Consider the following 20,540-nt stretch of genomic DNA (forward strand, 5'->3'; position numbering starts at 1 on the left):
AATAAACTTACACATTTTAAAAAGCTGGTTTATTGTTTCAAAAATAAATAAATCATGCCATGTAATACTCATGACGTTCCTCTGTGTTGAACTAGCTGTCACCCACGATGAACAGCAGTGGACCGGCGTATCCCCTGGCCTCTCTGTACGTAGGCGACCTGCACCCGGACGTCACGGAGGCCATGCTCTACCAGAAGTTCTCTCCTGCTGGACCCATCATGTCCATCCGGGTGTGCCGCGACATCATCACCCGCAGGTCTCTGGGATATGCCTACATCAACTTCCAGCAACCGGCTGATGGTAAAGTACCCTTTTAAAAAAAAAAAAAAAAAAAATGTTATGCTATATTTATCACTGGAAAATGAAATCAACATACTTGAATATTAGTCAAAGTAATACACTGGACGAGCCACAGCGGTGTCTAGAATTAAGCAACAACTGAATTTGAAGGACAAAAGTTAAATCGAATATAGAAATGGTTTGATATTGATTTTTGTGGGGATGAGAGTTCAAATGATCGGTCTGATAGCGTAACAATAAAAACATTCCGGGGGATCAGAATAAGTGTTGTTCAATAGAGCATGTTGTGTTGATGTACACTGGACAGCATGACGATGCAAAGTACAATTCAGCTGATATCCTCAAATATTGCAGAAATATAAATGTGAGAAATGTTTTTATTTTTATCTGGAAAAATCTGTATTAACCCTTTTTCATCAAGCAAAACAACTGACCAGACAAGAAACCAAGTGTGAAAAAGAAAAAAACTCAACTAATGTCGCTCAAGCAATCAGATTGTTCTGTTTTGGTAAAATGAAGTTGAGGCTGCGACAAAAAGGTGTTTCTCAAAGTCAAGGAAGGATCCTTCAGCGGGTGGATTTCAAGATCGACATTGAATCCCAACAAAGGATCCAGGATCCTTCCAATTCTACTGAGGACTTGAGTCCTTCGTTTAGGAGACTTTGAAGGATGCGTGTGTCTCCTACGCGCTCCCAAAACGCCCACAATCCTCAGGGCACTGTGCATTTCCTGTCCCCTGAAATGGAACGTTGAGTTATTTCACCTCATTGCTGCACACACATCTGTTTTTTTAATTGCAATTCCAGTTTCTGTATCTACACGGCCTGATGAAATATATTTTGTTTTAATGAGGTATCTTTTGAGGAGAGTATTTGTACATTTATGACCTACATAGACCTACATGTTTTGAGGAATGCAAAATCCATATTCCTACTCAAAAATGTTATTGTACTGAATTGTCTCAATAAAGAAAATAAACCCCGTCCATCTCTTCGGCACATTCGCCAGACTTTTCCACCGTGAGCTCTCCGGCTGCACGGAAGGAGTCTCCTCTCCAGGACCCGTCCTAGAAGGAAGCATCCTTGACTTTGAGAAACGTCGTCTTGCCCGACGAGTAGACGCCGCTTCATGTCAAACACAATGCAAAGGAGGACTCATGCCGTGTTGTGATTGTCGTTACCGTAGCGGAGTGCGCCCTGGATACAATGAACTACGACGTAATCAAGGGTCGGCCCATCCGTATAATGTGGTCTCAGCGGGACCCGGGACTCAGGAAGTCTGGTGTGGGAAACATCTTCATCAAGAACATGGACGAGTCCATCGACAACAAGGCGCTGTACGACACCTTCTCAGCCTTTGGCAACATTTTGTCCTGCAAGGTACGTGGCCTCGGTCGTCGCCTGGGTTACCGACTGATATCGCACTACAATACTCGTCTTCTCCATGATGGGGAGGGGGAGGAGGATATGTATGATTGTAATGTCACGAAAATATGAATGTTATATAAAGTATATCCTGACGTCGCAAAATCTCTCAAACAAAACAGATTTGATTATCAGTGCAATAATCCCATAAAGTGTCCAAAAAAATGTGATTATTGATACAGGGCTCGACATCAATGGTTTTCATCAGCAGCCATTTTCAGAAATTGGGAACCAGTTCTTGGGCTTTTAGCACTTAAAAAAAATAGACGCAACAAAATGTATATTTTAATATATATATATATTGCATTAGTTGTATTTAAATAGACCCTTCAGAGCTGGCGGCAAAATAAAGGAAAGACTGGAGGCAAATGTCGGTCTTCTCGGAAAAGTGGGTCCAAGTTGGACGCCTCGTTGTCCCGCTTGGGGCCAGAATTGACTTTTGCTTACGTCTGAGATCCGACTCTAGCGAGCGACGATATCGGCAAAGCGTCTCAGGGATGGAGAGATGATGTTGCTGATTGTTTAGCCGTCGGTTGGCCTTCGCGCGAAACCGACGAGAGCAACCAGGTCCACTAGAAACGCCTTCAGCTCGTCGGAGAGCGGACGGCACACCGAGGAGGGACAAGTGCATTTGATGATGGATTTGGTATCAATAAGATCTTGGTCAATTATCATCTCGAGTACGTTGTACAGGCGTGTTTGGGGTGAAACGCGTCAACATCACGGACAAAATGTGCAAATTGATTCCACTGACAGCCGTGTGAACCTGGGGAAAAAATAGAAATTTGAAGTCTTGGTGTGCACAAATATCTGCTCCAGCACAAAGCAAGCTTATGCAATTTGCACTCAAAATGCAAGGTGATTATTATGATTATTATTATTATTATTATTACCATGTAATTTGCATGTTTTAAAGCATTTTGTCTTTGCAGGTGGTTTGTGACGAGAAAGGGTCCAAAGGCTACGGCTTTGTTCACTTTGAGACCCACGAGGCTGCAAACAGGGCCATCGACACCATGAACGGGATGCTGCTGAACGACAGGAAAGTGTGAGTAAACTAAACGCTCAATGGGTTGGCAAGGAAAGTAAGTTGAGGCCAAGAGTAGTGCAGAATATTATGTGTGTGTGTGTGTGTGTGTGTGTGTGTGTGCACGTTAAGTATATGAGTTGTAAATGAGTGCTGGATGATTTTACCATGTTTTTCTTTTGCTCAGTCAAAAGGCAGCTAAACGGTTGGAAGCTGGCACTGACAGCCCAAAGGCCCCGTCTCTGGGGGAAGCATGTCAGTTGGACCTGCATCGGTCAGTGAGATCTGTGTGTTGTCTGTGTGTGTGTGTGTGTGTGTGTGTGTGTTGTAAGACTAACGAGCCAAAGTGAGATCCTCACAGCGTAGGTTTTCCATTCGTGACGGGAGGAGGAATCATTCATATTTGTTGTGAACCATATTTACAGAACTAATAAGTTGTCTATAATATGATTGTTGTGCTGTCTTAGTCGCGCTCTTGATGTTCGTCCTCATTAACGGTGTTGTGGTGTTTTTGACGCCGTGCGCTCGCAGGTTCGTCGGACACTTTAAGTCCCGTAAGGAACGAGAGATGGAGTTTGGCAGCAAAGCCATGAAGTTCACCAACGTCTACGTGAAGAACTTTGGTGACGACTACACCGACGAGAAGCTCAAGGAAATCTTTACTTCTTTTGGTAAGAAAGCCACGTTTCTTCTTCTTCTTCTTCTTCTTCAGTGTGTCGCTCTCCTCCTCAGTCAGGGGGACGTCTCTGTGGTGGATTGAAGGCCACAGCAGGGGTTCCCAGAGGGTTTGGTGGGTGGACCAGGGACCCCTTGGGACCTTTTTAGGGGGTCCTCCCCCAAAGCAAATGTTGTGCATTGCTTGAGGTTGAATGCATCAATCTTGTGCACTTTGAGAGCAAAATTAAGACGCTAGATCTATGAAGGCAAGATTTTAGTGCACAAATTTGCGTTTTAGCAGTGGTGAAATATATAACGAAGCACAATTAGGCTTCTTAAGTATAATGGAGTATTCCATTTAATGTATTTGTATACTTCTACACCACCACCATATATATCTCAGATGTTGTACTTTTAACTGGAACACATTTATTTACTAGTTACTTTGCAGATTCAGTTTTTAGTTTGGATAATTTTTCCAATCTATCGCCCTCTTGCTAGTTTCTCGAGAGTACCGACTCTGCCTTCTAAGTAGTATTCAACCTTTAACCTGGAGCCCTTTTACGAGCAGAGCCTGTTGCCCACCCAATGAGGTGTACAAATATCTTTAATTTCCTTATGAAACTGCAGGTTAACTGGTATTACAGTTAGCATATGAACTTAGCTTCAAACTTTGCTTATCCGTTTTGTGCTCTCACGCTCAGGGAGGACTCTCAGTGTGCGGGTGATGAAGGATGAGAGGGGACGCTCACGAGGATTTGGCTTCGTAAACTACGCGAACCACGAGGACGCTCAGAAGGTAGAGCGTGCGTGCGTGCGTGTGTGTGTGTGTGTGTGTGTGTGTGTGTGTGTGTGTGTGTGTGTGTGTGTGTGTGTGTGTGTGTGTGTGTGTGTGTGTGTGTGTGTGTGTGCACCCAGACGGGATGTGTCGGCTCATTATTTTGACATTTGATAGTTTCCAATTCAGTGCATTGGCAGAGAATGTGCCGATTACTGCATTCGCACACAATCAAGAGAATTGAGTTCTGGTTTTGAGATTTAAAGTGTGTTAAGTGGGCCAGAGACGAAAGCTTCAGCCCAGATGCACTCTGGGACAATCGAGACATGGGAAAGAAATCGGCATCGCGTTGGAGCCGTGTCTCTGGCCACCAGATGAGTCGATAAAGTCGTCGTCTCAAAACCACGGCGATGCCCCCCTTTGTCCTCCCAGGCGGTGGATGAGATGAACGGGAAGGACATCACCGGGAAGATCCTCTACGTCGGCCGGGCTCAGAAGCGTCTGGAGCGCCAGGGAGAGCTGAAGCGCAAGTTTGACCAAATCAAGCAGGATCGCATCCAACGCTACCAGGTGCCATTTCATATGGTCTCGCTTTTATGTATTTAGAGTTATGGGTATGTAGCATGTAACGCAGAGTTCAGTTGCAGATAAAAAGGACAGACGCGTTGCATTTCCTTCCCCGTTCTGCCTCCAGGGGGTGAATCTGTACGTGAAGAACTTGGACGACGGCATCGACGACGAGAGACTCCGGAAGGAGTTCGCCCCGTACGGCACCATCACCAGCGCCAAGGTAACGAGACGCTCCAGAGGGAGGAAACTACAGCACGGTAAAGGAAAACCTTTAAAGGGATACTCGCTGCAAAAGGTATCCTCTCCGCATCGAGCGCTCACTCATTTAATTTGAGCCCAGTGCGAGTCTTGCTTTCATTTGCCGTCTGTCACGCTCGTTTCTGTCCTCGTCTTTGATCTCTGTTCCGCCGAGGGAGAAAGTGCATGCAGGGTAAACGTGTAACCGTGGTTTTGTTGGGAGAGGAGATGCAGTGACTTGAACCAAGTGAGAGGAGAAGAGCTGCAGCTCAGGAGGAGTCGGTTGACCTCGAGGCGAAGAGCCGCTGTGGGAAAAGCTCACCTCTGTAGAATGCAGCGCACTTGAAATGCAGTGCTCCAGTCCTTAAGCGCTCCCTGTCTCCTGCAGGTCATGTGACTTGGTGTCTCTGGTCATGTGACTTGGTGTCTCCAGTCCTTAAGCGCTCCCCGTCTCCTGCAGGTCATGTGACTTGGTGTCTCCGGTCATGTGACTTGGTGTCTCCAGTCCTTAAGCGCTCCCCGTCTCCTGCAGGTCATGTGACTTGGTGTCTCCAGTCCTTAAGCGCTCCCCGTCTCCTGCAGGTCATGTGACTTGGTGTCTCCAGTCCTTAAGCGCTCCCCGTCTCCTGCAGGTCATGTGACTTGGTGTCTCCGGTCCTTAAGCGCTCCCCGTCTCCTGCAGGTCATGTGACTTGGTGTCTCCAGTCCTTAAGCGCTCCCCGTCTCCTGCAGGTCATGACCGACGGCTCCCAAAGCAAAGGCTTCGGCTTCGTCTGCTTCTCTTCGCCCGAGGAGGCGACGAAGGCCGTGACGGAGATGAACGGCCGCATCGTGGCCACCAAGCCGCTGTACGTGGCGCTGGCTCAGCGGAGGGAGGAGCGCAAAGCCATCCTGACCAACAAGTACATGCAGCGGCTCGCCAGCCTGAGGACCATGACGAGTCCCGTCATCGACTCGTACCAGCAGGCCGGATACTACATGACGGTGCCTCAGGTGAGGACGCTCGCCCGCTTATTATCATGTGGAAACATGGCTTTTGAATTATTATTTTTTCAGGCAGTGATTTATGATGTTAAGTAGTGATGCTCTCACTCGTCTCCGGTCGTCATGCTGAATATAAAGATTTTGCTGTGGCCACCAATAAGGGAATTTAAGTCAAAGCAGCCACAGAAAAACATGAATCTAAAATGAACAAATTCATTTAATGGATGGCCAACTTCATCTTTTTATTTTCTTTAAATGAAAAGATTTTTAGTTTTACGGTGTTTTTTGGCGTCGGCACGTTTTCAGCTCTTCTCTTTTTGCTCTGAGCAGAATTCAAATTACAGGAAAGTAGCTGTGATTTATTATTTGTAAAGAAACCACTAATTAGTTAAATTAAGTTAAAATGACCTCCTCCCACCTCCCCGAGAGAAATGCATCCGCCAACTTCACTGTACAGTTAATTAACGGCTCCTGCTGGAGTGATGAGTGCTTGAATAATGACTTGAATGAGCTGTGACCCAGGGGTCGACCTGTAATATGTTGAATGTTTCCAGCAGCCTCCGGCTCGCTCCTTCTACAACCCCAACCCCGTCAGCAACATGAGGCCCGTTCCTCGCTGGACCGGCCAGCCGCCCCGGGTGCAGGGTGAGCGGCTCGTTTCTTCACGTGAACACCAGGATGCGTGCGCTGTGTGTGACTGTCCCGCGTTGTTGTTTGTTTATTTTTAGGCCCCTACTCGACCCAGTTCGCCCCCCCCGCCGCCCCCCGCCGCGGGCCGACCCCCATCGCCACGGTGCGGCAGGCCTCCACCCAGGCCCCGCGCGCCGCCAGCTCCTCGCAGAAGACCAGTGAGTATGCCGGCAGGTCGCCGCCCGTCCGCGTTGGGGGACGGGCGGCGACCTGTGACGCGCCGCGTCTCCCTCCCCCCCCAGATAACATCGCCACCCAGACGGTCGGAGGCCGCACCGACGTGCCCGGCATGGCCCGAGGCGGCCAGTACAAGTACTCTCCTGCAGTGAGGAACGTCCAGCAGATCATTGCCGTTCCTGCGCCCATGACAAGAATACAGGTAGCAGACGGGGAGCGCAGGAGGCGAGCGCCGCCGCGCAGCGTTTCTGGTTCAACGTGTCGACGTGAAGTCTCTCTGCTGCGCTCCTCAGGTTTTTCCTGCTCCTGTGATGGAGCCCCCGGTGCACATTCAAGGCCACGAGCCGCTCACCACCTCCATGCTGGCCGCCGCCCCGCTCATGGATCAGAAGCAGCTTCTCGGTGTGTCATCGCTCCGTTCTGCTCTTCCTCCTCCTCCTCCTCCTCCTCCTCCTCTCCTGTGTCTGTTGAAGAAACCTAATCCTCTCTCCCTGCTGCGGCGCACAGGCGAGCGGCTGTACCCGGTGATCCATTCCCTTCACCCGCACCTGGCTGGAAAGATCACCGGCATGCTGCTGGAGATCGACAACTCGGAGCTGCTGCACATGCTGGAGACGCCCGAGTCCCTGCACGCCAAGGTAGACCAGGGTCCCGACTCCATGTCTGACTCCTTTTAACATTTACATGCGGTCAAGAAAACAAATGTACACGAGACGCATTAAAGTGCTGCACAAGCTTCTGTCGGTCACCAGAGTTTGATGACGAGTCCCTCAGTCGATGAATCGTGTTCACTCCTTTTGGTTTGTTTTGTAAAAAAAGAAAGAAAACGGAACCGGACCAGAACTAAGGTGTCGTTTTTACCAGGGTTCATACGGTCATGGAAAACCTGGAAAAGTCATGGAGTTTTAAAATGGTTATTTCCAAAAATTAAATCCCAAAAGTGTAAAAGTCATTTAAATGTGTTATATTCATGTGTTCATGACGTTCATTTACGCGGAGTTTGAAATAATGAATATGCTTTTAAAAGAAAGACTCAGAATATAAGCAGGCATCTATATAAATGTTTATTCTTTTAATCAAACTATTGTCTCATTCATTTGTGTCATTTAAGGTTAACTGTATGCTTTGTATTCTCATTGTTAGTTTAAATACTACATTTACTCACTTTTTTTAAAAATATTTTGATTTAAAAACTGTATTATTTCACGGTCTCTTTCCTCCTCAGGTGGACGAGGCGATCGCCGTCCTGCAGGCTCACCAGGCGAAGGAGTCTCCCACCAAGTGAAGAGTCCTTTCAGGTCAGCGGCCGGCGCTCCAGGTTCATGCGCTCACGACAGATGTTTAAGTTTGTTTTTGACTGCATTAAAGCAGCTGCTGGTTCAGATTTATTATTATCTGTATTCACTTTCTGTTGGACGAGAGAGAAACGTGTTTTTCAAATCTTCTGTATGTTTGAAGTTTGACTTAGAAAAGGTTTTGCTGATCTCTACACGAAGTATTTGGTGAAGGAGTTGCTGCTCTTTCCTCTGAAGTTTGATGAGAACATCAGGACCTGAGGACTTTGGTTATGAAACGTTTTCCTTGTGACGATCATAAATCATAATGATAACATAAATAATGTTAATTAATGGGTAACTCGTATAAACTTAAAATAAGAGGATTGAAAGAGAGAATCCTGCTCAGAGGTGCAGACGTTAAATGTTGCCACTAAAGACTTTAACCGTGTCTTTTTTCTTTTTCTAGATGCCGACGACTTTCTGAAGGAGGGAAAAAACAAAAAAATGAGTAAAATTTGGAAGAAAAAGAGGAAGAAAAAATAGGAAATTTTGAATGGAGTTAAAAATGATTTTGTTATTGCAATAGCTTTGGTTGGAAGATAAAGTTTACAGTGTATGCATTAAACCCGTCTCGTGTCTTTTGTTTTTGTCACAAGGGGAAACGCAGGGAGACCGTTATAATAAACCAGTTAGTCGTTGGAAAAATTAACATTAAAAGTAACACACATTACATTTTCCTTATCAGAAACGTGCTCATTGAGTCGGTTGTGTTTATTATTCTATTTGCTGTGAAAGGTCACAATACAAGTCTGCTGTACTGCTGTAGTGTGCACCCACTTAAATCATATATATATATATATATATATCTCCTTCTGAGGCAACATCGTCTCCGTGCTGAAGCTCTCTGGTAGGATCATCTTTCTCATTACCTGCTGTTTAATGTTAAAAATGTACAAAATATTTTAAATTCAGCGTCGTTATGAACGTGATGCGACGCCTGACGTCGCCGCACATTTAAGGAGCTCATTTATCTTCCTTGTTGGTTCAGAGGAAAGACGAGGTGAGGAATACCAGGAAAGATAAATATTGTCTTGATACTTTGACTACTTTAGTGAGTGTAGTATTTATTATGATGTAGTGTCAAAAAGAACTTACAATATAGTATATACATATAAAGTTCTGTATACTGTAGCTTCCTTCAGTACTTTTTTTTTTTTATTATAAAAAGGGTCAGTATGCGCTGATGTATAGTATGCCATGTAAATGTCATACTTGGAAAAATGTCATTCAAAAAATGAATGGTATGCTTGGACATGTAATATAGTCATAAGTCATGAACATGTAGTTGGAATAGTATGCTATAAAAGTCTTAAATAATTAAGTATATCATAAAGACGTCAGTCATTTAACGTCTTCTATTAAAAAATGCGTTTATAATTGTTGTATAAAGTCAGTTCTACTATCTAGTATGCTATCAGTCGTAACGTAATACACGTTTCCTGTGCGGCCCTCAGTCCATCTGTTGTATTAGTTATTGTAACAGCTGTTTAGTACTTCAGTACACGAGTGACACGTTTTCCTTTCTTCTCCCCAGATGAGAAGTGATAAACATCTCTATGCTGAACTCTCATCTCCACCGACAAACACTGAAATATTCTTTGAGCTCCTGTTGATGCAAGTTGTAAAATATCTATTGGATGTTTGGGGAGAATAGAATATCTTGACTTAAAATATGTAATGCGTTGAAAAAATAATTCTTTGCATTTTATTTTGGCGCCACATGCACTCGCCATGCTGACGAGGTCGTTCCTGATTTACTGACATTTTATTGCAATAAATAAGTAAATCCACATTTGCAAATGTCCTTAAACGCTTGTTTGTCTGTAAGGAAACAGCTGAGGGTCAAACTTCATGACGCCGCTCGCTCTACTTTGCTTCTGACAGCAACATAATTATATCTGAACACTTTTCTGTTGCCCTGTTGCCTCTGTGGGATCCGACAGTTTATTTATATCGTAATTATCTTTTATCAGCACTGTTTTCCTGGGCAAAGTGCTACATAAAAGTGTAATTTAACATTGACAAATCTCAACATTAATAATTTTCAGACATCTTTTTGTACACATCCCTTGTTATCCAAAATGAAAGAGGAAACTCCAGTTTAAATCAAAATTTGACAAGCTAAGAGCCCAGTGAGAGACATGGGGTCCAAATTAAACTTAATCTGGTGAGGAAGTCCCAAATAAATGGGACGAAAACTTAAAATGAACTGTCAAATTTGCCAAAGTTTATTGGGAGCCTTCATACAAAAAATGAAATTATGGCTGTAAAAAGTTACAAAGGATTATTGTTGACATTGATATATTTTGGCATTTAAGGCCTATTAACCCAACACAGTTTTTGTAACTCTTTGCAATTTATTTTAAATCTAAAACTGTTGATTTAAACAAGCAGATAAGACATGAATATTTAAAAACATACAGACCAATAGATAACTGCAGATTACTTCTCAGTGGTAGTTTACAGCACAAACCCACGAAAAATTTGAAAAGCAACTCAGAAAGAAAAAAGAAATGAAACAAAAAAAAACCTGCCTAATATATTCATTCAAATTGTGAACACATGAACTTGAGGCAACTTTTATTATTACACACTGCCAACTAATTTCAATGACGCTTCCGTGACCGCAAACAAATGTATTTACACGACTTTCCTTCGCTCGACGCAGACTATCGGCGCGTCGGCATTAGAAGCTGCTTCGCCGTGACCGAGTCGGGGAACAGGTTGTGGTACGTCGGCAACGGGACGTAGGCGGCCGTTATCATCTTGCCTGGAGGAGGAAGGAGAAAGAGAACACGGAGTTGTTGATTAAGAACTGGGAAACTGGACTTTTCCATGACTTTAAACCACATTTCCATGACTAAACATTGAGCAAAATCTGGGTGTAAACAGTAAAAAGTGAGTAAATGTAGTATTCAAACTAACAATGAGAATACAAAGCATACAGTAAACCTTAAATGACACAAATGAATGAGACAATTTATACATTTATATAGATGCCTGTATGTACGCCTGCTTATATTCTTCTGAGCGTCTTTCTTTTAAAAGCACATTCATTATTTTTTCGTCACACACCTGCAAACCAGCGTCCGTGAAGCGCGTTCACGGTGGCCATCGCTGCTGGTATTGAGGGACACTTCACGTACACGTTGCCCTGCGAGGAAAGAGACCCGAAGGATTAGGGAAAAACACGTCGAGGGAACCGGTTCTCTTCTCAACTGGGACGTGGAAACTCACTTGAGCCGAGTTCTTATCGACATAAATGTGAACGATTCCTCCGTGTTTGTTGCATTCCTCGATGACATCATCTTGGATCTCCACGGCCCAGGTGGGGTCGTTCTCACTGAAAGGACAAGATTGGGAATGTTAAAAACTAAATGCTAAATTTTTGGTATTCCTTAAAGGTCACTTATTTATTTTATATCCCGACTGGTTCATCATTAGTCGCTGTAATTGTTCCTCCTGCTCATTAAAAGTTATTTTATTGCAATAGAGAGCAAATCTCTGCAGTTTATCAGGCAATAAATACATCTTCTAAAGTTAAAGTTTTTTTTATGTTTTCACCTCCCTGAGCTGCAGCAGAAGGCCAGTAACGAAAAGTAGGAATTTGTGACAACATTTGACAGTTGTCATAATACTTTATTTGCTAAACTCAGACTGCTAAAGCCTCAGTTTAGCTTTGGTTGAACCTCAGGATGCATTTCATACTCAAAGTGATGCACATCTGGACTGAAATCGCTTCATGAAGAGATTTCTTCACAGCTACTTATGACGGGCGGAAAAATGACAGCGACCAAAAACTGCACATTTGGGCGTTTTGTTTCAACACAAACATGATAAAAAAAAAGTGAATCCATCCAAATAATAGTATTCTTACGCTTGTGGGTTGAACAGGTTGGACAGCTGCAGGCAGTGTGTGGCCAGCGGCTGTGATGGGAGGTTCAACGCTTGGCTGGAAGCTGGAATTGGTAGAGCTCAAACAAAAAAAAGAGAACAATTATTGGTCACTGAATGTCGAAAATCATCAAAATAAAAAAAAATAATGTAGCGACACGCACAAAATGTCTTCCCATCGTCCCGAGACTCACCTTGTGAACCGGACATGTTCCCGAAGGGAATGGAGCCGGTCATCTGGAGCGCCTGCTGAGCCGCAGGAGGGATCTTCAGGCCGGTTCCTGGAGGGAAAAAACGTGTTTGATTTAAGAAACTGAATCCAACGATTGCTTCGTGACATTTCGGGGAAACTGTCCACAGTTCGATGAGAAGATCAATATCCTCTGAGACCCAGCAGTCAAAAAACCTTGTTTATCGTCTGATAAGTACAAACAGTGTGACTCCTACAGACAGTCGTGAGCTCTCAGAGGCCTGAAAAATGTCTCGTTTATCAAAAGTTCCAAACCTAAAAAAGGTTTAGAGTTTACTGAGATGATGTGACGAAGGAAAGCAGCATTTCTGCCGATGCGAGAGTCTGGAACCCGAGAGTATTGTCGATTGACTTTCAGCTCTTTAAAAGATATATTCAGTGTCTCACTGCGGCACGCGGTCGGGTTACAAAGCCGACCTTCATCAATGACGTTTTTATTCAAATTTAACTTTTCAAAGAAAGGACGAGGAAGAAAGCGAAGGTTATCCGGGTAGTTTGAGCTCGAGAGTGCTGCGGCAAACTAAACATGTATTTAAGAAGTGGCCTCAATATTCTTAACTCAAAGTAACTGAGTAGAACCGTTTTAATACAACATGACCGTGTCCATGCATTAGTTTTTCATTTTTACCAACTGGCTTTTTATATTTACATTTGTTTCTTGCGTTTGGTGAGCTTCATAATTTATTTTTCAGACACCATGGAGCCCCCCGACTGAAGAGCCAAAACGTATCGACTTCCTTTTTCAAAACACCTTAAAAAGAACTACAAACAAAGGCGTGGGTCATCTACACATTTGTTTCCGTTTTAAATACAAAATTTGGCAAACAAATGTCTTCCTCTCGCGTCCCTCAAAAGGTCGACGGGTTCTTTGTGTCGCTACGAACCTTCTGCTAGTCGAGCCATGAGCTGCAGGCGGCCCGTGGTGCCGAGGTCGATGCCGGTCCTCTCCAGCTCGTCGTTGTCCAGGAACGAGCTGGCCGTCGACGAGTCCGAGCGCTCCGTGACGTGACCCACCTTCATGGGCCGGCCGGCCAGCTCGAAGCCGTTCAGCTGCTCCAGGGCCTTCTTGGCGCATTCTGCATCTGCAAACTTTAAAGAAGAGGCGAAGCGGTCAGAATGGAAACCGGCTGCGAGCGCTCAGAGCGGTGGCGAGGACGAGGACGAGGCGGCGGCGGCTTCGCTCACCGATATGAAGCCGTATCCTTTGGATCGCCCGGTCTCGCTGTCCATCATCAGCTGGATTCCCTCGATCTTTGGAGGCGGAACGGGAGGATCGGGTTATGAACGCGCCAAGTCAAAAATAAAGAAATCATCATTTATTTACATGTGGAACTCGATCCCGACCTTTCCAAACGGCTCAAAGATCCCTCGAAGCATTTCCTCGGTGATGTTGAAGTGCAGCGAGCCGACGTACAGCCGCATCGGACCCGAGCTGCCCTTCTGGAGGTTGTTGGCAGCGGCTGCAGCTCTGTTTTTCTCCGCCTGTAATTACATGTGCAAAGTAATTAAGCCAATGCAGCCTCATCAGTCCTAATTTGATGCGTTTGAATGTTGTCTGGGTTGAACGGGTGTTGGGTATTAAATCAGAGACATCTACCTGAGAGGCCTGGACGATGATGGGGACTCCCAGGAGCCTCTGGCCGGTCAGTCCAATGGCCAGCGGCACGGAAGAAGACTCCACGAACTCTATGTATGCGATGCCCTTTGACCTCCGGGAGTTTCTGTCTGAAATCATTCTCACGTCTCTCACCTGCAGACAAGAGGAGAAACGTCGGCAACGTTAAGAGATCGCTTCTACGCGCACAAACGCACCGGATTAAATGCGTCAACCACGTGAAAACCAACTGACTTTTCCCACAGCGGAGAAGAAATCCTCCAGATCTCGAGCTCTGATTCTGGCAGCGAGCTGCATGCAGAAAACTGTGCGAGCGTCCCTCTCCTCTGGTGTCAGGTTGTCGATTGGTTGCCTTGAAAGAAGAGAAAGTAGCACCGAAAGTTACAAAAATAATGCCTCTGCAAAACGATAGAATAATGAATATGTGTGAAAAAAAATTAAATCTGACGTACTCCCTGATTTTGTTAAACGGCCCGATGGCATCTTCAAAGTTTCTTGAATAGAAACACATTTTAAAAAAGATGTTAAAAACCTCGGTGACTTTATTTCAAGGTGCTACAACAAAACCAGGAAATGAACACACCCGGACCTAGAGGGTGGAAATGTGAGGATTCATCTCACCTGATCGGACTCTTCTCTTTTTTGAAGGGGCTCCTACTTTTTGAACGTTTCCGGCTAAAATAATTTAAAAAAATTAATTACAGTTTCAGTTTCAAATGAAGCTGAAAAAGAAGAGTTTCAATGCACATGCTTGTGTGAGAATAATAAATAAAATCTTTGTAGTTCAACATTCTTACTGTCAACACCGACGTCTACTGCAGAAGTCTTACTGGAGAAACTAGCAATCAAATACATTCCTGCTCCAGCTTCTAAAAAGGCATAGAGGCACTTTGCACAGAAGACATTTTCACACGTTGCCGTAGAAGAAGAAATGTGTAAATAATACAATGAGGGCAGGATTCCATTTAGTCGCTTCAGTTTCGTGACGCTGGCTCGCTAATGAAGTCAAAATGTCTGTGAAAAAAAAGCCTTTGAACTGATAATACTCGGATCGCAAGCATGTGACTTTGTATACCGTTTTCAAACACGAATATATTGTAAAGGAGAACGTCGAGGTTTTAAGATAGTGGTGGTATGATCTCAGAACCCATCCAACGATAATAAGCCTTGGGAGGATGCTACTCGTTGTTTTACTCGATACGAGACTGGAGTTGAAAGTCGACCAGTAGCCCGTTAAAAAGCCATTTTAAAACTCTTTACGCGTCCCAACGATGGATGTTCAGGCAGAAATGCCGCATCGGATTACGCCGCTGTACCTAATAAAGTGGACACAGAGCACGCCGGTGGCGGAGTAGAAAAGGTCACATACACTGGGCTCTTGCGAGCTCTGTAGCGCCCGGAGCGCTCTTTGCTCCGGGAGCCGCTGCGATGGCGTTCTCTGCTGCGGCTTCGTTTTCTTTCTCGGCTCTTGCTCCTTTTCTTGCTCTTCTTTTTGTCTTTGCTTCGGCTCCTTCTCTTCCTCGAGCCCGGGCTTCGGCTCTTGCTCCGGCTCCTTCTTTTTCTGAAACATGTTACAACACTATCGTCGTGCAATGGACAAACGCATACTTCTTTTCGTTTCATCATCACGTAGATTAAAAATCACACAACGTCAGATAATGTGTCAGAACTTACTTTGATTTTTGGTCGTCATGTCCATTTGCATGAGAGGACTTGATCTCATCCTAAGCAAGGTTGATAGAAGAACATCATGAGGACGTAGATGAAACATTTCAAGTCGTCAAGGTAAAAGGGGGATGGGGGTGGGACAAGAGAAAATGCAGAATGTTTTCAATTAATAATTATACTTCAAAATTGCCTACTGTCATCCCTGGACAGTGTCCTTCCACCACCCCAAATGCTTCCCCATCACATTCCTGTTTTTTAACAAGGATGCTCAAGTACTTAATGCAACAAAGCAAAAGTTATTATGGGAGAGTGTCCAACATATTAGCTGAGTTCAGGAAGCTTTGTCAGAAGTCAGATCATCTCCACCATTCCCCTTCTTATAGGTCGTACCAATGCCACTATTTGTGCCTAATCATGTGACCACGCATGGCCCACGGCCACTAAAAGAGATCCTGTGTGGTTGGTGTCAGTCCAGTGATCTTCACCCATTTTCGTTCTTGGACTGTAAGAGCTCGATGCCACCTCTGTCACACATCTTGCCCTGAAGCAAACAGGGATTCACACTTCTTAGTAATATTGACGCCCAAGGAAAGAAATGAATTTTATAAAGAAAAGAAAAATAAATCCATCAATTCAGCCACGTGTTACACTGCCATTATCTTTAGTTTGCATGGTATCAGTAATATGTCTAACCTTTTGACTTCAGAAGGAATTATCAACTAATGAACAGCAACTCACTTTAAAATACAATGATGCTAGATAGAAGAGTCTATTTTACAGTCATTTTAATACTATAAATCAATATCTGTGGTGTCGTGTAGCATGCAAAATCAAGATGCTGATTCACATTACAGTTGACTATGGCAAAGAGGCAGTATTCATATTTACTAAGAAGAGAAATTAATAGTTCACCTGTATTTTGCCACAAAATCATGACATGGCTCATGTATTCGCACAAAGACGCTCCACAACTGCAATATCTGCATATTTAAGAATACTGACGTCAAACTATTGGATTTAAAACAGTTATAGATTGATACAAAAACACAATGAAGTATCCCTTATGAATTTGTGGATAAGTATTTTTCTTAACACAACTTAATAAACTTCAAGATGACAGAGTGATACATATATTTTTTTCTCTCTCTCTCTCTCAAAAGCAACAGTGTAGGACGGTCCAGAAAACGGCTCATAAAAGGACTGCACATTCAGAAACCGTGATGGCATGCAGATTGTAAATCTGAATACTGCCTCCTTTGCTGGACAGGTAAAGATGGGCTTATCAACCATTGGCATTCACCTTGTTGCAACCGAATGGGGATTGATGTTCTAGGTTGAGTCTCTTTTAGTCCTAAGGTGAACCACAGTACATCAGTATATGCACAATAACTACCTTCCTTTTTTTCACAGTTCACAGTGGAATCAAAGATGAATTCATGGGAGTAGAGGTGAGATATCATTAGGGAAGTCTATAAAGAGAGATAGATGTGGATTTATTTATAATTCTGTATTGCGTTTGAAATACTCAATTACACCACACAACAGTCAAGTAAATTTTGACACAGTAGCAAATATATATATAAAAAAAGGACTCAAAAGTCAATCAGAAAACAGTGAAACAGGCCTCATATCTCTGTAATCTGCAACCCACCTTTCTGAATGGAGCCTCCAGCATGGCCTCCACGTCAAAATCATCAGCCATGATGATCCTGAGAGAGAGAGGGACCACGATTAACTTTAAAAACATTAAACGGTTACTGAGTTTCGGCAAGACACACAAAAGCGTGTAATTGAGTCACAGTTTTTCCTTTGTGAGCTACACGGCAAAATTATTGTTTAAGTAAACTAAACAAAGACCTGGTGGATGAAAGCTGGACGCTAGTTTATTACATGCCTTTAACTGGTAAAAACTCATTGATTTAGTAAATTAAATGTAGACCTGGCAGATGAAAGCCAGATGCACGTTTATCACATGCATTTAACTGGTAAAAACATATGGTTTTAGTAAACTAAAACATAGACATGGTGAATGCAAGCTACATGCTAATTTATTGCATGCATTTAACTGGTAAAACATTGTTTTAGTAAACTAAACAAAGACCTGGTGGATGAAAGCTAGACGCTAGTTTATTACATGTCTGAGCTGATGGATGAAAGCTAGATGCACGTTAATCACATGTATTTAACTGGTAAAACATTGTTTTAGTAAATTAAATGTAGACATGGTGGACATTTATTACATGCATTTAACTGGCAAAAACATATGGTTTTAGTAAACTGAACGTAGACATGGTGGATGAAAGATAAATGCACGTATATTACATGCATGTAAACTGGTAAAACATATTGTTTTAGTAAACTAAACGTAGACCTGGCAGAAGAAAGCTATATGCTAATTTATTGCATGCATTTCACTGGTAAAACATTGCTTTCGTAAACTAAACAAAGACCTGATGGATGAAAGCTAAATGCTAGTTTATCACATGCATTTAACTGGTAAAAACATATGGTTTTAGTAAATTAAACGTAGGCCAAGTGGATGAAAGCTAGATGGTACATGTTTAAAAGAAGTGTGTGCTAGTTAACGTTAAATGGCAGCAACGCGAGACCGAGTTTTGACCGAACTTCCTTGAGATTTTAATACATGTAATGTCTAACGGGACCAATGTTTGCATCAGATTAATCAGAATAAAGCCGCCACAACAAACTCAGATTAACACGTGTTGTGTTTTTGAAGATTACTTCAAAAAGATAAAAACACGCGTTGCACTGGAAGCTAACGAGCTAACGCCGCTATCGTCACATCGATGACCCTCATCAATAAAAGAAAAACCCTCGGTCCACTACACCGCGTGCACGAACATCAGTAAACATGTGTATTACGTCACTAATAATCCAGTTTTTAGAAACCCGTCGGGCCAAGATGTTTACGTTGGAGGGGGAGAATAAAAACACGCGCTGACGCTGAACAGCCAATATGGCTAACGGGGTTTCCGCGGCGGCGCGCGAGCTCGATTAGCAAACATTGACGTTACCGTTTGTATTTTGGTTGAAACGACGTGTCGAAGTGAAAATATCTCGGGGGATGTGCCGCTGAAGAGACTCTCCTCGACGCCTCCCTCTCGGCAAATCACACGAACCTAAGGTGAAATCACAATTTTCGAAGTTATGTAACGTTTTCTTTTTGTGGTAATGTTAGCAACTATCCGTGGCAGGTCGTGTGGCCTGGACGCTCTTCTTCCTTCTTCTTCTTCTTCTTCTTCTTCTTCGTCTTCTTCTTCTTCTACGATCAGGTTTTGTTTTTTGCGGCAGCGGTGATGTTTGGGTTTTGCCTTACCGCCACCTACTGGCGCTGTGCAGTACTACACCAGTCTCATCCTGGAACCACAAACTCTACAAGGCTACACAGAACAGTATGCCTACAATTTATTAAATAACTTTATATTTTACAAACTCCTCCACATACATGTATTATGTTTTTCTTATTACACATGCCACTTTTATTTTAGAATGCATACTTGTTTTAAAGTACTGTTATCAGTTTGTTGTTTACCATATTTATCTTTCATTTATGTCTTGATATTTATTTTTATTTTTTATTTTTTTATTCTCTGTCTAGGTTTATTGTTATGCACCTTTCACCTCGTCAAATTCCTTCTATGTGCAACGTACTTGGCAAATACACCTTTCTGAATCTGATATTGATTCTAGATCACAAAGATCTGTGAGGTCTTATGATAATATCATGAATAATTAGCAAACCACTCCTGTACCAGAATATTGAGTTTCCATCAAAATTAACGAGGCAACAGTACAGAATAATGTTTTATGATATTATGATGTTATCTGTACATCTGTAAATAACTAGAGTTTCGATGCATTACATATCTATACAGACTCCTAAACATGAGGATTTTTGCTGTTTACTGTTTCATAAAATAAATAAAAGTGTAGCTATATTCTGCTACATTAGTGCACAGTCCTAAATGTGGTTTAAACTGCAAGAACACTAATACTTAACTTTGCTGCAAATGATTGTTTATTAAACTCAACAATTATTGTTTATTAACACAATCTGCAGTTGCCTGCAGATCTTTTGCTTTTTGGTCTGGAATCTGAATCATAAATATGGGCTGTGTAATGTATATTTTATCAACTGTATAATTTGGAATAATTCACTTCTTGTAATAGATAAACTGGACTGTGTTTAACAATGTAACACACCATAGTTTCCAATGTGCTTTGCATTAACACATATCGTATTTGTGTGTGGAACTCAGATGAAAATACCCGGATCTTCCGCATTACGGGCCCAGTTGGTTGGAGCATGCGCACTCCATACGCACCCCAGCGTCGTTCTCGGCGCCATTAACATGAACGGAGTAAAGAAAACACCTCTAGATTTGGCTGTTAGAACATTTTTACAACTTTTAGGGGCCGATTATTTAAATGAGGGCTTTTTAAGTGTCCATACTGGGAGGTTGATTTCCCTCAAAATAATCCACCGTTGAGTTACAGATGTCTCTTTCCCCAAAGTTATAGGGTGATTATTTTTGGGCCCCGTCATGTGACGAACCCTGAACGTGTAATTCCACCGTTTGGCCAATATGTTTTAAAGCCCGGCGCTCTTCTTCGTTGGTGCTCGCAGCAAACAACAGTATTCCTCCTGTCAAACGCTACTCTGGGCACAAACGCCCAATGGATTTGAAATCGCGCCTTTCCTCGCGAGAACAAAGCCTCGTCAGTTTTAATTTCACGGCTCGAGGTCGCCATCTAGCGATGAGTAAAGAAAATGCCATTGGTGGCTCTTCTCCTTTTTATTTCCTGCTAAATTAAGCTAACATCACTAAGGCTAACAGACCTTTGATTAAAACCTACACCTTTAAATGTAAATTAAAACCACTTATTTTGTATTTTTATCTCAGTACTATT

General features: G+C 43.1%; 2 protein-coding genes across 2 annotated transcripts; one reads left to right on the top strand and one right to left on the bottom strand.

Moving 5' to 3' along the window:
• Window positions 1–107: 107 nt before the first annotated feature.
• On the top strand, window positions 108–8,720 carry LOC306743523 (embryonic polyadenylate-binding protein A-like; the record flags this gene model as incomplete). Its single annotated transcript, XM_079226042.1, has 15 exons — window positions 108–300; window positions 1,486–1,679; window positions 2,657–2,772; window positions 3,283–3,422; window positions 4,113–4,207; window positions 4,619–4,756; window positions 4,881–4,976; window positions 5,726–5,986; window positions 6,532–6,622; window positions 6,706–6,825; window positions 6,910–7,046; window positions 7,138–7,246; window positions 7,352–7,482; window positions 8,070–8,142; window positions 8,588–8,720. The coding sequence occupies 14 exons, from the start codon at window positions 108–110 to the stop codon at window positions 8,127–8,129; spliced, it is 1,881 nt and encodes a 626-aa protein (XP_079082168.1). The 3' UTR covers window positions 8,130–8,142; window positions 8,588–8,720.
• Window positions 8,721–10,388: 1,668 nt separating this feature from the next.
• LOC306743524 (RNA-binding protein 39-like) lies at window positions 10,389–18,862 on the bottom strand. Its single transcript, XM_079226043.1, has 16 exons — window positions 18,644–18,862; window positions 17,260–17,317; window positions 15,615–15,664; window positions 15,310–15,501; window positions 14,562–14,615; window positions 14,393–14,434; window positions 14,175–14,292; window positions 13,923–14,075; window positions 13,670–13,807; window positions 13,511–13,576; window positions 13,210–13,414; window positions 12,270–12,356; window positions 12,059–12,155; window positions 11,419–11,524; window positions 11,257–11,335; window positions 10,389–10,951 (listed from the first exon to the last, which is right to left on the bottom strand). The coding sequence occupies exons 2-16, from the start codon at window positions 17,308–17,310 to the stop codon at window positions 10,851–10,853; spliced, it is 1,539 nt and encodes a 512-aa protein (XP_079082169.1). The 5' UTR covers window positions 17,311–17,317; window positions 18,644–18,862; the 3' UTR covers window positions 10,389–10,850.
• Between the last annotated feature and the right edge of the window lie 1,678 nt (window positions 18,863–20,540).

Source organism: Taurulus bubalis (assembly GCF_910589615.1).
Source record: "Taurulus bubalis genome assembly, chromosome: 11".
Classification (NCBI taxonomy): Eukaryota; Metazoa; Chordata; class Actinopteri; order Perciformes; family Cottidae; genus Taurulus; species Taurulus bubalis.

Bases quoted from the DNA above. Each gene is read 5' to 3' on its own strand.
- LOC306743524 (XM_079226043.1), bottom strand. From the start codon at position 17,310: ATGGCTGATGATTTTGACGTGGAGGCCATGCTGGAGGCTCCATTCAGA. The intron at 13,808-13,922 runs GTAGATGTCTCT...ATGTAATTACAG, and splicing joins TCATCGTCCAGGCCTCTCAG to GCGGAGAAAAACAGAGCTGC. The intron at 11,525-12,058 runs GTAAGAATACTA...TTGTCCTTTCAG, and splicing joins AACCTGTTCAACCCACAAGC to TGAGAACGACCCCACCTGGG.